Here is a 16,700-nt window from a genome sequence, read left to right on the forward strand (position 1 = left end):
ACTTACAAAAATGACCATGATGACAAAGGCTGCTAAGTAGGACGTCCTGGCCATCCACATGCTGACGAAGCGATAGTGTTCCCCAGACACCACATTGCGGAGGAAACCTGCAAGAGGAGGAGGAGACAGGTCAGATAACCTTGGTAACCTGTTGCCAAGCCAGCCAGCCCGAAGCCGTTGGAAATGGGGAACCACAGCCGCATTCTTCACGTAATCCCATCTCAGCTCCTGAATACCTCCTGGGCAACAATGTTATTCACGGCGACAGGAACCCAATAGCGCCAGGATCTTGAACTTAGGAGATGTTTGGCCGATACGAGGGATCTAAGCTGAGGCTATCCCCTCGCCACCAGCCTGCAGCATCCAGACAGCCCTGTCCCAACCTGGACACGCCACTTCTGTGGAAGAGAACTCCTGCCTGGGGACTTTTTACCTTTGTTCTCCTCGTTTTCTGCCAAGGCTTTCACACTTGACATCAAGATGTCATCATAGCCCAGGAATTCATCCAGGAGCAGGCGGCTAAATCGGTCCCCAAAGCACTGATCTCTTGAGGGGTCTGGGAAAGAGGGAAAGAGGGAAAGAGGGAAGGGGGGGGGAGGGAGAGAGAGAGAGAGAGAGAGAGAGAGAGAGAGAGAGAGAGAGAGAGAGAGAGAGAGAGAGAGGAGTGAGAGGGAGAGAGAACATGAAACTGTGACTTCTGAAGCAGAGGTCAGGCAGGAGGGAAGGTGACCCTGAGAAATCTGATGGGCGAGTCTCGGGAGATCTTGGGGAATCGAAGCCTGAAGCGACAGTGAGCTGGGGCAGGGGGGCTAAGCTAGTCAGTACTCTTGGAGTTCTTCACCAAAGCTCAGATGTCCCTGGCTTCCCAACGGACCCCACCTTCCCTTCAAGTTGCCCAGTAGAAAGCTGGGGGTTCAGACTAATGGGACCCCAGCCAATTCAGGGTGCTGGAGGTCCTGGAGGATGATATAAAATGGGGCCTGGCACTCTGGGGCAGGTGTCCACTTCCACTCAGCTGGTCAAGCCTTGTCCAAATGGGAGAGCCTCCATTTGGATAAACAGCTGGTTTGGCAAAAATCAGTCTCCTCCTAGATGTGGTGACTGGGGGAAGGAGCCCGTCACCAAGAGGGAAAGGCTTTGATTTGGCACCGGGCCCCGCCCCAGGAGTGGGGTAGGAGCACTTTGGAAAGCGGTGGGACCAGACGTAAAGTCACACGGTCAACTCCGAGTCCTGCTGCAGGGCCCGAGGGCAGATGCCACCCTCTACACGAGCAAACACACTGGCTGGGGGGGGGGGGGGGGGGGGGGGCGGCGGTTTTCAACTCCCCTGCAGCCTCTTCTGGGTTGGTCCAACTGCACATTCTTTGGTGGGCCCGACTCCCTGAGGGCTCTTGTTTCCTAAAAAAAGGGGCTCACCTCCCGTGCCTGATCCGGATGTCACCCCTCCTCACGGTCAAGCTTCCCCACATTAAATGCCATTGCCCAAGGCTGATCTAACCCTACACGTGGCCACCTAGAGATCTCAGGAGATAGGGTGCCCACAGACCGCCAAGGCAAAGCACTGGGGGGCACTGGCCTTGGAGGTTCTCGTTCCCTAAAGCTGAACCGCCGGCTGGGCCACACCGGACTCACCCAGCGTCACGACCATAACGGGAATGCTGAGGCGCTGCCGCGTGCTCTGAGACAGGCGTAAGAAGCCATATTCCAAGGAATATTCCACAATGTACTCCTCCTGAGGCCACACTGGAAGACAGATGGGGGGGAAGTGAGGGTCAGCAGTGTAGCTGTGAAAGGGAGCCGGGACTTTCTATTCCTTTAATTCTCCCTGTAGCCCCAATAAGCCCTCTTGGTGCTAGAGGCTTTTGGTAAACCTAGGACCCTGCCTGGCCCCTGGCATTTTTTTAATGGTATTTGTTAAGCACTTATTAGGCATCAGGCACTGTACTAAGTGTTGGGGTAGATACAAGCTAATCAGGTTGGACACAGTCTATGTCCCCCACATGGGGCTCAAAGTACTAATTCCCATTTTACAGATGAGGCAACTGAGGCACAGTCAACTGACTTGCCCAAGGTCACATAATGTCACAAGTGGCAGAGCCAGGATTAGAACTTGGGCCCTTCTGACTCCTAGGCCCAAGCTCTATCCACTAGGCAACACTGCTTCTTAACTGCTCTCCATCTGTCAGCTCTGCTTCCTTAGGGAAGGTTGGAGGGAGCTGGAGCAGGTTTGACCTAGGTCCACTGAAGACCACATGCCCAGTTAACGGGTCTGATCCGGGATCAGAATCTTTCCAGGGGCTAGCTGTCACCTCGGGGGCCAAGGGTCTCGGAGGAGAGTCATCAAAGTGTGTGGGTTGGGCGGGAGAGCGGAGAGAGGTGTAATTCCAGCTCCCCAGTTGTGCTTAAGGGTAGGAGCTATTCCTTTGCCCTCTTCCCCAGCCTCACTGACTTGTTGAGGTTAAGTCTCTTTAAATCCCCACCCTCCCTAGCAGCAAGGACACCCTCAGGGAGGGCACAATCCTTATTTCACAAGAATCTGTCAGGCTTTCTGGGGGAGGGGAAGGGGAAGAAAGAGCAGTTGAAACTTCAGGGAACCAAGGTTGGCGACTAGAAGGCTTCCCAACCAATCAAATCTATCCCGGCCTGGGGCCTGGGGCTGGCTCCAAAAATCCCCCCGCCTTGTGATGCACAAGCACCAACACACGTCTCCAGGTCCATGCTGAAATCATGTCGGAAAGGACTAAAAAGAGGAAGGAGAGTCAGAGGGTAGTGTCAGGAGAAAGAGCCTGAGAAGGATATTCAAGTTCAGCCCGGTCCGATGGCCTTCACACAGGTCGGGGCTGGGGCTGTTGCCTCTCTCCGCTTCTGGCTGGTCTCCCCGCTTCTCAGACTCCCTTTGAAAAGGCAAATCAGCAGATAGAGCACTAGACTGCCACAGCCGTGGCCAGGGGACAGCACGGAGGATCTGGGGAGAGATAGGGTGCATTCCGGAAAAAACATCCTCGGGGCCTGGTGCCGCTCTTTGCCAGGGTGATCTGTTAGCTCCATGTTGTTGGCCCAAGCCCCTACTTGGGTTCCCACCACTTTTACTCCATCTGATTTAGATCTGTCCCCTTTGGCAAATTTGCCAGACACCCCCACCCATCCTCTCCTCCGGTCTGACCCACCACTGTGACTCTTGGGCTTGACCTAGCCAAACTCCAGATGCAGAGTGGGACAAACCTCCGCCAAAAGGCAGTTTAGATATTCTTTGGGGGTTGTGAGGAGGGACATCTCCATTGGCCTACTTCCATGGAAGGGCTTCTTCCTAAGACACTCCCCTAACCCCACTGGAAATGCTGTGCTGCAGAAATCAATCAGAGGTATATATTTATGCATTTGTTATTAAGCGTTTACTATGTGCCAGGCACTGTACTAAGTGCTGAGAGAGATACAAGCTAATCAGGTTGGGCACAGGCCATATCCCACATGGGGTTCACACTATTAATCCCCATTTTACACATGAGGGGCCCAAGGCCCAGAGAAGTTAGGTGACTTGCCCAAGGTCAAACAGCAGACAGATGGCAGAGCCGGGTTTAGAAACCAGTTCCTCTGACTCCCAAGCCCGTGCTCTATCCACTACGCCACGCTGCTTTTTTGGGCCCTTACTGTGTGCAGAGCACTGTACTAAACGCTTGGGAGAGTACAAAATAAGAGTTGGTAGACACGTTCCCTGCCCACAGTGAGCTTACGGTCTAGAGGGATTGGAGAACCATGCTGACCCCGAGAGAGTAGGCTGGGCTCAAGCTGCCACAGTGGTAGGATCATCCCTGCAGAGGGTCACCTTTCTGGCTGGGAAACACTCCAATCTAACCCAGGATGCAAGCTTGGAACAGCTGAAGAGACCAGCTGTGGATCACAAAGTGGTCTGTACTTCTCCCGTCACTGGGGGCAGGGATCCAAATTTGGTGTCTGGGAAGAAATGTGGCCACTTTCTGCCCCTACTGCTACTCACTTCAAAGCCCAGTTGGGGCCTTTGAAGCTTCGCAGGCCCTCAGAGTGGGCTGTGGTAGGGCCTACTGCTTCTCATCCCGGTGAATTAATGTCACCTGCTGGCTGACGGGACTCAGGAAAGAAGGGGGAGAGGAGCCGCCCGTGGCTTCCAACCACGCTTACCCAGTGGGGAAGAGCTCGCAGCAGAAACCAGGGGCTCTCCCTGGTCCTACCTTGGCTCACTCACCTTTCGGCCCCAGGATTCGTCACCTTAGCTTTTGACAAAACATTTAAGAGAGACATTTTTGAAAAAGGTAGCAGCTAACAAATCCCTCCAAAGCTGAGAGGGTCCTTGTTTAAGCAACATCTTCCATTTCAGCTCACTTCCTGTCTTTCATGGGCACACAAACACGCGCACGCCACACTGAACATCCCTGTAGTTTTCTGTCACTTCCCACGGTTTCCCCCACGAGCGCCTCGGGGATTTAGACTGGGACCGTTAACCCTATTATACAGGTGAAGAAAATGAGGCTGAGGGATACCTCGTCATGGTAACAAGTGTGACCACGCTGGGAAAAGAGGAAGCGTCCTCCTACCGCTTAGGTCAATGAGGGTGACTCCAGCCTGGGGTCCCCAAACCAGATCGCACTCGGGGCTCCTCCACCCTCAGACCCCCCAACAAAACAGAGATGCTTGGGAGGATAGCTCCCAGGAGTGGTAAAGGCCCACCTGCATGATATGTGGATGTCGCTTACAAAAAAAAAGGGGCTACCAAAGCTTGGGGGGTGGGGGGGAGGAATGGGAAAAAAAGACAGATGAGCAGGAGGAAATACAGGGGAGAGAGGTGGGGTGGGGAGAGCATCAGTACTGATGTAAGTTGTCTTTACCTGCTCTGGTGAGCATCTCAAACTCGGACACAGTCTCACTCAGAGGCTGCATACCTTTAGTTGTCGCCTCGCTGAATGAGAACTCCTGGCTTTCGTTCTGGGCCCCCTGGATCCGGGCCTCGGGGCTGCTCGCCCGGGATGGCTTCAGAAACACCTTGGGCTCAATATCCAGCTCGAACTACCAAAGACCACCCAAACAGAAATGGTGTTAGCGCCTCCTGGTGGGGAAAGGGTGGAGATTTGCACCCAACCACCACCAGAACCACCAGCACCACGGTCTTCCCTGGCAAGTGCGCTTCCATGCTCGCTGTCATCCTGGACACCCTTCTGTCAATCACCTCCCCCATCTGGTCTGTTTCTAAGTCCTAAGGCTTCTTTCCCTACATAGATCCTCCCTCTCTTCTCCATCCTGGGCCAAGTCTTCATCACTTTCTGGCTGAATTACCCATCTCCCTGCCACCTGCCTCTCTCCCTCATCTTCAGGCCCTCCTAACTACAGACAGGCATGAAGATCTAGCCCCTCTTGGACACTGGCTCCATTCTTCCACTGTGCACACAGTAGGTGCTCAATAAATAACCCGATTGATCAATTGAGCTGATACAATAGTCTAATGGAGACCCGACTAAGCAGGTGGCCACTTGTGCGGCAAGGAAGGGGTGGATCTAGTCAGCTAGTCAGCTCCAGAGAAGTTACATTCGCTGTCTAGGGAAACATACTCCCCCATTAGCCAGCGGAGTAGGCTTCTTTATCCCTGAATTCACAGTGATGGTCAAGAAGTTTGGGGTTTTCTCCCAGGGTTGCTCAGGGGGCTACCGAGACCAACTGGGGAATGGCGCCTTCTAATAACCAGGGCCTAAGATTCCCCAAGCCTGCCTCGCTGGTTTGCCAATTTAGGATCCTCGAAATCTTGTCAGGGAGACTTGGTGAGCCATTGAGGAACAATTACTTTTTCTTCCCTAAGACAAGGAGGAAAAGCACTTCAGTTATTGGAACAGCACAACTCAAAATGAATCTCCTTTTCGATGATACAGCAGACCAAGAAAAGATCTCTGGTCATGCACCCCGACGATGGTCCCATAAAGAAAAGAGAGGATGAATGGACCATAATAAAGTGTCTTGGCTGGGGGGAGGAGGGATGTGTGTCCTCGTTCTTACGGGAGGGATAGTATTATCTGCAAGGTACCAAAAGGAAAATGAAACACTGTATATGTATGATGGCAATTTGACTGGTAAGATTGGATTGGTATTCCTGGGAATTGACCTGCTTGTTGGCACTGTGGTGCATGGGTTTCCTGAGGCACTAAGGGAAAGCAAAAGAGGCATCGAGTACAAAAGGACTGAACCACACATCCCATCCTGTTCAACACTCAAGAATTTCAAGGAGAGGGTTGTTTATACTTTGTTTAAAAAAAAAAAAAAGATTCTGGGTCTGGAAAGGGGTCGGAGGAGCAAAGAGTTGGGTAGAACTAATGAATTATCTGCCAGCAAAACAGTTCACAGGCTTTGGTGGAAGGCATGGAGGGAGTACACCACCAGGGAATGTATCTATCAACTCTGCTGCCTCATACTCTCCCAAGTACAGCGCTCAACAAATACCACTGACAATGATTCAAACGGCTAACAAAGAAAGCCTTCCAATAGTTCAAGGTCTAACTTCAAAACAATGAGCAACAGGGAATGAATCACTAGCAAGGAAATTAGTTTTTCTGTAATAATCCATGGCCAAACGCTTCCAATAAAGCCCCTTCCCAATCTTGTCCTTGGAGTAAGGACAGCCACGGAGAGGGGAAGGCCGCCCAACATATGTAATACCCGAGCAGCAATATCTGAGTGAGCTCTCTGGAACTTTGAATTCTGTCCAGCAAGTAGGGGCTAAAAGGGATGAGGGAGGGGGCAGCGGCCAGAGTGTACAAAGGGAAAACTTGCATTGTTTTATATATTTTTATTTTTTTATTTTTGGGTATTTGCTAAGCGCTTACTGTGTGCCAGGCACTGTACTAAGCGCTAGGATAGATAGATCATTGGTTTGGACAGAGTCTCTGTCCCACATGGGGAGCACAATCTTAATCCCCATTTTCCAGATGAGGTAACTGAGGCCCAGAGAAGTGACTTGCCTGAGGTCACACAGCCAAGTGGCAGAGCCAGGATTAGAACCCAGGACCTCTGACTCCCCAGCCCGTGCCCTTTCCACTAGGCCATGCTGCTTCTCTTCCACCACTGACTCCAGCATCAAAGCACTGAACTAAGCAATTGGGAGAGTACAATATTACAGAGTTGTTAGACACGTTCCCTGCCCAGAGGGAGCTTACAAGTCCAGAGGGGAGACACACATTAATATAAATAAATTATGGATATGTATATAAGTGCTGAGGGCGGGGTGAATAAAGGGTACAAATCCATGTGCAAGTGTGACGCAGAACATGATGAGAAGCGGTGTGGCCTACGGGGAAGAGCACAGGCCTGGGTTCTAATCCTGGCTCTGCCACTTGTCTCTGTGACCCTGGGCAAGTCACTTTCCTTCTCAATGCCTCAGTTGTGTTACCTGTACAATGGGGATTAAGTACTTGTTCTCCCTCCTACCTGGACTGGGAGGCCCTGTGGAACAGGGACTGTGTCCCACCTGTTTGACTTGTAACTACTCCAGCGCTTAGAAGAGTGACTGACACAGACTAAGCGCCTAAATTTCATAAAAAAAGAGAGAAGGGAGTGGAATACAAAGAAATGAGGGCTTAGTCAGGGAAGGCCTCTTGGAGAAGATGTGACTTCAGCAAGGCTTTGAAGGTGGGAAGAGTGATTATTGGCCAGATATGAAGGGGGAGGGAGTTCAAGGCCAGAGACAGGACGTGGGTAAGGGGTCAGCGGAGAGACAGACGAGAGAGAGGTACAGCGGGTAGATTGACAATAGAGGAACGAACTGTACAGTAGGAAATCAGAGGGGTAAAGAGGAGGGGGGAAGGTGACATTGCTTTAAAGCTGATGGTGAGGAGTTTGTTTGATATGGAGGTGGATGGGCAACCACTGGAGGTTCCTGAGGAGTGGGGAAACAGGGATTGAACGGTTTTGTAGAAAAATGATGTGGGCAGCAGAGTGAATAATAGTAATAATAATAATGTTGGTATTTGTTAAGCGCTTACTATGTGCAGAGCACTGTTCTAAGCGCTTGGGGAGATACAGGGTAATCAGGTTGTCCCACGAGGCTCACAGTTAATCCCCATTTTACAGATGAGGTAACTGAAGCACAGAGAAGTGAAGTGACTTGCCCACAGTCACACAGCTGACAAGTGGCAGAGCCGGGATTCAAACCCATGACCTCTGACTCCCAAGCCCGGGCTCTTTCCACTGAGCCACGCTGCTTCTCTGGAAGCGGAAGATGAAGCAGAGATGAAGAATGGACTGGAGTGGGGAGAGACAGGAGGCAGGGAGGTCAGCAAGGAGGCTGATGCAGTAACCAAGGAGGGAAAGATAGGATCAATGTTTGGTTTAATAGGGAAGCAGTTTGACTGGAGAGGAAAGGGTGGAATCTGGAGATGCTCTGAAGGTTGAACACATAGGACTTGGTGAGAGACTGAACATGTGGGTTGAATGAGAGATGAGTTGAGGGTAACACCAAGGTTATATACTTGTGAGACAGGGAGGATGGTGCTGCTGCCTCCAGTGATGGGGAAAGTCACGGAGAGGACAGGGTTTGGGTGGGAAGATGAGGAGTTCTGCTTTGGATATATTAAGTCTGAGGTGTCGGCGGGACATGCAAGTAGAGATATCCTAAAGACAGGAGGAAATAGGAGACTGCAGAGAAGGAGAAAGATCGAGGCTGGAGATGAAGATTTGGGAACCACCTATATAGAGGTGGTAGTTGAAGCCATGGAAGAGAATGAGTTCTCCAAAGGAGTGGGTGTGGATGAGGAACAGAAGGGGACCCAAAACTGAGCCTCGAAAGAGTCCCACAATTAGGGGGTGGGAGGCAGAGGAGTAGCCCGCAAAAGAGACTGAGAAGAAGCGGCCAAAGAGATAAGAGGAGAAGCAAGAGAGGACAGTATCAGTGAAGCCAAGGCTGGATAATGTTTCCAGGAGAGGCTGGCCTACGGTGTCAAAGGCAGCTGAAAGGTTGAGGAGAATTAGAATTGGATTTGACTAGAAGGAGATCAACTTCTCTGGGCCTCAGTGACCTCATCTGTAAAACGGGGACTGAGATTGTGAGCCCCACATGGGACAACCTGATCACCTTGTATCTACCCCAGCGCTTAGAACAGTGCTTGGCACGCAGTAAGCAGTTTACAAATACCATCATTATTATTATTATTAGTTTCAGTGGAGCAGATGGGGCGGAAGCCAGATTGGAAGGGGTCAAGGAGAGAACTGGAGGAGAGGAAGTGGAGGCAGGAAGCGTAGAAAACTCGCTCAAGGAGTTTAGAAAGGAAAGGTAGGAGGGAGAATATTTTTTTCTTTTCTTTTAGGATAGGGGATACATGAGCATGTTTGAAAGCAGTAGGGGGAAGATGCCACTGGAGAGTGTACAGTTGAAGATGGCATTCAGGGAGGGAAGAAAAGAAGAGGCAAGCAAGAACTTTGATATGGTGTCAAAGGATGGGATTGGAGGCTCAGAGGGAAGGGGTAGATTTTGAGAAGAGCCAAGAGATCTCCTCTTGAAGATACCGCTGGGAAAGAGGGGAGAGTCGAAGGAAGGGCAGGAAGAGGAAGGGACTGGAAAGGTGTAGGGGAGATTTTAGGGAGAACACCCCTGATTTCAATTTTCTCATCAAGTACATGCCCAGGGCATTAGAAGGAAGAGATTGTGGGGGTGGGGAGGAGGAGAGAGAACAGGATGGGACAGGGGGTTTGAAGAGGGAATTTAAACATCTGAAAACCTTCTCCAGCAGCCCCACAGCCTAGCTCTGAAAGTCCCACCAGGGTCACTGAGCTTTTCATTTTAATCTTTGTAAACCAGAGGAGAACTGGATCTCAGAGAAAGAGGCGCAGTGCAGCGAAACCAAGGCAGAAGGGGAGCTGGAGCAGCAGCCCCCCAACCATAGCCAGGGAGAAGCCTTATCCCGCAGGAGTGGGAACAAGCCGAGGCTGGAGACAGCAGTGGGCCGGCAGCAACCACTGATGGACTGGAAACCGGCATACCCCCGATGACCTGACCCAAAATGCAGGTAACTGCAGCAAACTTGTGGGCCAGGTGGCAGTTGAATCAGTTCTACTCTGGAACTGCACTTACCTGCCCTAGTAGTCACCGCTGCCAACACCTGGATATCCAGGTTAAACCATGGCCAGGACGGAGCCCTGGCCTGACCTGGTGCTACCCCGGACTCTTTCCCTCTTTTTCCCGCCCCTTTCCCTTCCCCAGCTCATCCCAGCTGCCTTGGACCAGCCCACACAAGAGGAGAGGATGGCAGGTTAACCGTTTATGCCTCTTGGACTGGAGATTTCTGCGCTGGGACTCTTTCATGTACATATGGTGCCACCAAAGTTGTGGTGCCCGTCTTCTTGTCCTCGCCTCCAGGTGGAATAAGTGGCGTTGCTTCAGAGTATTGTGGCTTTGCCTTTTGGCAACTCCCACAGGGGTGACCTCAAGAACCCTAAGCCCAGGCTTCAGGAGCAAATAAGCTACCATTTCCTCCCCACGCAGAAAGACCACTTAGCGGCCCCTCTTCCCCCTGCTGGCTGAAGAGAGAGGAGGGGCAGAAAACAATGCAAATCCCCTCTCAGTGCCCTAAACACAAAGCCAGTCCCTGCCACCAGAAGACCGGCCACCGTTCTTCGGCCTCGTCTCCCCACCCGCCCCGAGCTCGCCGACCTCGCCTCCCTTGGCCCTGGCCGGCCACTCTTACCTTGACAGAGCTGTTCTCGAACATCTCCACCGTCATCTCTTCCTCCTCCTCCGGCTCCTCCTCACCGGGGGTCTCAATCACCATGCCCGGGAACCCCCCGCCATCGCAGAACTGGAGGAAGATGGGCGGACGGCTCGAATTGTGCTGGATCTCCACCCGGAGGATGCCATCTCTAGGCCACTTGTCCCGCACGTGCTCCAGGCAGTTAATGGGCGAGCGGGAGAAGGCGATGTGAATGTAAGCCAGGATGAAAAGCACAAACAGGGCCTGGGGGGGGACACACATGGGGAGATGGAAGAGTCAATAAGTTCTTTCAACTACCTGAGGGCTATCTAAGGTAACAGCCAGCCAAGTCTCTCTGATCAGACTGCTGAGCCCGGGAGGGGAAGAGAGCAGTTGCGGCCTTTCTGGAGGAGCTAGAGACCTGGCCAGCTGACCGGCAGAAGAAAAACTGTAGTTCCATGGGGCTATGGGTCAATTCAGCTCCAACAAATTTTCTGTTGAGAGAAATCAGAGGCTACGAGCGCCAACCTCACTCCCACAGAAACGCCTCCCTTCACAGTTACTGACCAGGAGCTGGTGGCCCACTGTGGTGCGTGACCTACTGGATAGAGCACAAACCTGGGAGTCGGAAGGACCTGGGTTCTAATCCCAGCTCCACCACATGTCTGCTGTGTGACCCTGGGCAAGTCACTTCTCTGTGCCTCAGTTACCTCATTTGTAAAAAATGAGGATTAAGAATGTGAGCCCAATGTGGGACAGGGACTGTATCCAACCTGATTAAGTTGTATCTACCCCAGTGCTTAGAACAGTTCTTAATAAGTACCACGCTAGGCGCTGGGACAGATACCAGAGAATCAGATTGGACACAGTCTCTGTCCCACCACAGACGCATAGTCTAAAGTGGGAGGGAGAGTGAGTATTTATTCCCATTTTACTTATGAGGAAGCTGAGGTCCAGAAAAGTTCAGTGACTTGACCAAGGCCATCCAGGTGAGTGGTGGAGCCGGGACTGGAACCCGGGTCTCCTGACACCTCGGCCGGTGATCTGTCTGCTGCAGGCCTTTAACCTTTTAGAAGCTGAGGAGCAGAAGGCTTCTGATCCTTTAGCAGGTCTCTCCTCCTTTCCCCGCCTTCTTCAGTGTAAATTAGAAAGTAGACCTGCGGTCCCTGAAATTCTCACATTATTTCCTTTCCAGTTCTGGATTATTCAAAGGTGACGGCAACTGCAGCCAGCAAATGCAATGATTGTACATAGTAAGCACCTGATAAATACCATCATTAGCAATCCTGTTCCGCAATGGGCCATGAAAAGAGGGGTTATGACCTAACCGAAGCCAACTGTATTGAGAGCACCAGGAGTGAATACTCTCTCCACAAGTCCAACTCACATCCTTTCCAAAGGCCTGGTTCCCCCACCCTCAATTTCCTCTCTATCCAGAAGCACTTTCCTAACAATAATACTGGCATTTGTCAAGTGCTTACTATGTGCCAGGCACTGTACTGAGTGCTGAGTAGATACAAGATGATCAGGTTAGACACAGCCCCTGACCCAAGTGGGGCTCAAAGCCTTAAATCTCCAGTTTATAAATGAGGGAACTGAGGCACAGGGAAGGAAGGGCCTTGCCCAAGGTCACACAGCAGACGAGTCGAGGAGCTAAGATTAAAACCCGGGCCCTTCTGACTCCCAGGCCTCTGCTCTCTCCACTAGGCCATGGCTGCTTTCTTCTGACCCAGCAGTTCTTCTCTCCCTTCAGGGCATCCCCATTAGCTGGATTCTAGGGCGGTGATCTGGCGTTCAAATGTTCTGCTGGCCAGATCACCAGTGGGATGGATGCCAGCAGGTTCACAAGACAAAATGTTTTTCGGGAAACATCACACAGATCCTGCACCTCTACCTGGACTGGACGCTGGGGGCAAATGGCAGTTTCACCAAGGCAACATAGTCTTCCACAACCTCACCTAGAACATCAAAACCTCATTTTCAGAGGAACATAAATGGGACAGAGAGGGCAGAGAAATCCAAAGAGTACTACAAAAGTACTACATTTCAAATCATGGACCTTTCTCTGGAAATGTGACACCACTCAACCATGCCCCCTTATCACCTTGAGGAGCCTTTGTGCACACTCCCCTTTTCAAAATGAGCTACGGCCTATTGTGAAATACCAAGCTCCAGCAAAACTTTGAGGTGGGCAGGGAATCTGTCTACCAACTCTGTTACCCTGTAGTCTCCCAAGCGCTGAGTACAGTGCTCTGCACAAAGTGCTCAATAAATATGATTGAGTGCTCTGAGCAGAGAGCCACCAGGAAGGGTTAGCCTAGAGCCACAAAAGTCCCCATGGTTACCTGAAGCTATTTCAAGGTTTTGCCACTTTCAGCAGGTAGGATAAAAGAATCTAGAAACCTGATTGGGGAACTCTCCGAAGACAAACTGAGCAGTAAAACGGGAAAACTGTGGGAAGGGCAGGCTGAGGGCTTCATTGGTCATTCTGAATGATGGCACAGTCAGCCGATCCCCAAGGTAAAGCAACTCCATTCCCTGGTGGTGATGACCAAAGGCAAGTCTCCAGAGAATTGGGAGAGAGAAGACAGGTTTCTGAGGGAGAGGTCAAGGAAGGAAGCCGAAGAATGCGCAAGGCCAGAAGAGAAGGCTGCAGGGACCAAGACAAACAGGGGACTGAGGCCTGGAGGATCCACCGCATGCCTGCTAACTGAACTCGGGCAAGTGACTTAACTTCTCTCTGCCTCAGTTCCCTCATCTGTAAAATGGGAATTCAATACCAGTTCTCCCTCTTAGATTGTGCGCCCTGTGTGGGACAGGGGTTGTGACTGATCTGATTAACCTGTATCCTCCCCAGTGCTTAGAACAGTGCTCAACACATAGTGAGCACTTAAAAAAAAATACCATTATTATTAATGACGACAATAGGCTGGGGGGAAAGAAAAGAGGAGAGGAACAAGAAGTCCCTGATCGACAGTGAATCTCACTTTCAAATTCAGGAGGCGGCGTCACCAGCGAAGAAAATGTTGGGTGGAGAGCTAGTGAGAGCTTTATTAGCCAGACACTTTGCGGACAGGAAGTCATGAAAAATCCCTCCACCCGCAAAGATGTGACACCCCAACCCCAGCCCCTAGACATGTACTCGATACCTGCCTGCACTTTGTAATGCTTAGCAGTCCAGTGGAGAGCCCTCATCTATTACCAGTGCCTACTGTAGGAGTAGCATTAGCGGAGAGCCCACCGGGTGCAGTGCACTGGACTGAGCGCTTGGGAAGTAATAATAATTATGGCATTCGTTAAGCACTTACTTGCTTGGCACTCTTCTAAGTGCTGGGGTGGATACAAGGTAATCAGGTTGTCCCACGTGGGGCTCACAGTCTCAATCCCCATTTTACAGATGAGGTAACTGAGGCACAGAGAAATTAAGTGGCTTGCCCAAGGTCACCCAGCAGACAAGTGTCGGAGCCAGGATTAGAGCCCACGTCCTCTGACTCCCAAGCTTGGGCTCTTTCCACTAAGCCACGTGGCTTCTCCAAACAAAGAAATGGCCTGCCCACAAGGAGCTGACATTAAAATGGGAGAGACAGACAAAAATATCTACATCAAAATAGAGTAATCAAAATAAATCACTGAAGGAACACACATACAAAAGCGCAAAGGAGAGGATAGAAAAATGCCCAAGTGCACATATCTTTAAATTATACATTATAAATTATTTATTTTAATTAATGCCTGTCTCCCTCTATAGACTAAGCTCATTAGGGGCGGGGAATGTATCTGCCAACTCTGTTGTATTTTTGTTCTCTTCCAAGGGCTTAGTAGAGAGTTCTGCACACAGTAAGTGCTCAATAAATACCACTGCTGATGATGTGAGCAGCAGCTGATGGGTTGATACAGCTTGGGGTGACGGGAACCTATCAGGGGAGGCTTGTTGGAGAAGATGGGATTTCAAGAGGGCTCTGACTACGGGGAGGACTGTGATCTGTCAGATTGCACAGCGCTGAACTAAGCGTTTGGGGAAATAACAACAATAATCATGGCGGTATTTGTTAAGCGCTATGTGCCAAGCACTGTACTAAGCACTGAGGTAGATACAAGCTAATCAGGTTGAACACAGTCCCTGTCCCATGTGGGGCTCACAGTTTCAATCCCCATTTTACAAATGAGGTAAGTGAAGCATGGAGAAGTGAAGTGACTTGCCTGCCCAAGGTGACACAGCAGACAAATGGTGGAGCCTGAAATACAAGAGAATGTCCCTACTGTTAGGCATTTTTAGCATTCAACTCTTGAATGTTCTCAACCTGCCTCTCTCAGGTCGTCAACCATTTCCACTGACTTCCCCCTTCCACTACTTGACATTTACCTAGGTTGTCATGATGAGTCTAAAATTGTAACACTGAGACCCTGGGTTGTTGGACCTTGCAATTTGGCCCGCTGGGGAGGTGGGGGCACTGTCTAAATATCTTTTGGAAGTGTCTTCTCTTCTAGTTGTCATATTCCCTCAGGTATTTTTCAAGAATTGGCTTTCAGGGTGTTGTCATTCAGGGCTTTGTGCAGAGTGGGCACCCCATAAAACTATTAAGCAATGCCGCCGTCCTGCGTCGTCCTGGCTCCAACACTGTCACCAAACAACTGATGGCTGCCCTTCTGGACATTTCCAATGGGCTCCACTCTATCCTAATCCTTTTTAACCTCTTGGCCACCTTCAGCCCCAATGACCACTCCCTTCTCCTGACAACCCTATCCAACTTTGGCATTACTGACCCCAGTCCTCTCCTGATTCTCCTCCCACCTCAAGCTGCTCCTTCTGCCTCTGGCCATCTGTGTGTATGTGTGTGTTGAGGTGGAGGGGGAATCCCTCAAGGCCCTGTGTGGATCCCCTACTGTTATCATTTTACACCCTTGCAGGTGATTCCCAAACACAGTCTCTACCCTCTTCTGCAATCTTGCATCTCCCTCTTGCCTCCGGGACATCTCCATATGGTTATCCTGCCACACCTCATCTTGATATGTCAAAACCATAACTCTTCATCTTCCCTCCCAAATCCACTCCTCCTAATTAACAATACCTCCATCCTCCCTGCTCTGAAGCCTACCATCTTGGTGTCATCCTGGACCTCTGTCTTTCAGCTCACATTTAACCTGCTGACTGTTCCTCCCCAACATTTCCTAGATCTGCCCTTTCCTCTCCATCCGAACAGCCACACCCCCATCCAGGTGCTCATCATCTCCCGACTAGGCTACTTGTCAGCCTTCTCACTAGTTTCCCGGTCTCCAGCCATTCCCCTCGCCAGTCCATATTTCCATCTATTACTCAGATCATTTTTTAAATGCTGTTCAGCATGTGACTCCTTACTCCTCAAAAGCCTCCAAAGGTTACCCACTTCGCTTCAAGCAGAAACTCTTGCCCATTGTCTTCAAGGCACTCCTTCAGCTCTCTCTTCATTCAATCAGTTCTCTTCACCACTTCTCCAACCTCACCTTCTCAATGCACTTTGTTCCCGATTCTCCCACTTCCGACCCCTAGCTCCCCCGCTTTCGCCTGCCTAGAACATCACTTCTGAGAGGCCTTCCCCGATTAAGCCCTCTTACCCTGGACTCCCTCTCCCTTTTGCATCATCTAATGTACCTGGATCTGTACCCTCTGGATATTTGGAATTTACCCCAACCTCAGCCCCACAGCACTTATGGTCCTGGCTATATTTATACTAATGTCCATCTCCCCCTCTAGAATGTAAGCTCCTTACTGTTATATTGTTCTCTCCCAAGGGCTTAGTACAGTGCTCTGCACAGTAAGCATTCAATAAATACCAGTGATTGATTGGAACTCCTTTCCCCCACACTTTCAAGTCTGTCAGACCCAAGTTCTTCCCATCTTCGAAGTCATGAAAGTCCACTTCCTTTAGGAGGGATTCCCTGATTAAGCTCCACTGTACCAGGTTGCATCCATCCAACAGCTGCCCTTAGGTAGCATTTACATTTATGCAATTACTGTTCGGCACTTAG

General features: G+C 50.7%; 1 protein-coding gene across 2 annotated transcripts in view; it reads right to left on the minus strand.

The window, feature by feature from the left end:
* Window positions 1–16,700, minus strand: part of TMEM259 (transmembrane protein 259) — a 35,211-nt gene that overhangs the window by 9,766 nt on the left and 8,745 nt on the right. The window contains exons 2-6 of one of the 2 annotated variants that reach the window (XM_029050592.2): window positions 10,692–10,958; window positions 4,914–5,037; window positions 1,633–1,743; window positions 434–556; window positions 7–107 (exon numbers count right to left, since the gene is read on the minus strand). In XM_029050592.2, coding sequence (XP_028906425.1) covers window positions 7–107; window positions 434–556; window positions 1,633–1,743; window positions 4,914–5,037; window positions 10,692–10,958 — 726 coding nt within the window. Of the gene's footprint in view, window positions 1–6; window positions 108–433; window positions 557–1,632; window positions 1,744–4,859; window positions 5,038–10,691; window positions 10,959–16,700 lie in introns of both variants that reach the window. The other variant, XM_029050591.2, reaches the window with a different exon arrangement.

Source organism: Ornithorhynchus anatinus, chromosome X1, assembly GCF_004115215.2.
Source record: "Ornithorhynchus anatinus isolate Pmale09 chromosome X1, mOrnAna1.pri.v4, whole genome shotgun sequence".
Classification (NCBI taxonomy): Eukaryota; Metazoa; Chordata; class Mammalia; order Monotremata; family Ornithorhynchidae; genus Ornithorhynchus; species Ornithorhynchus anatinus.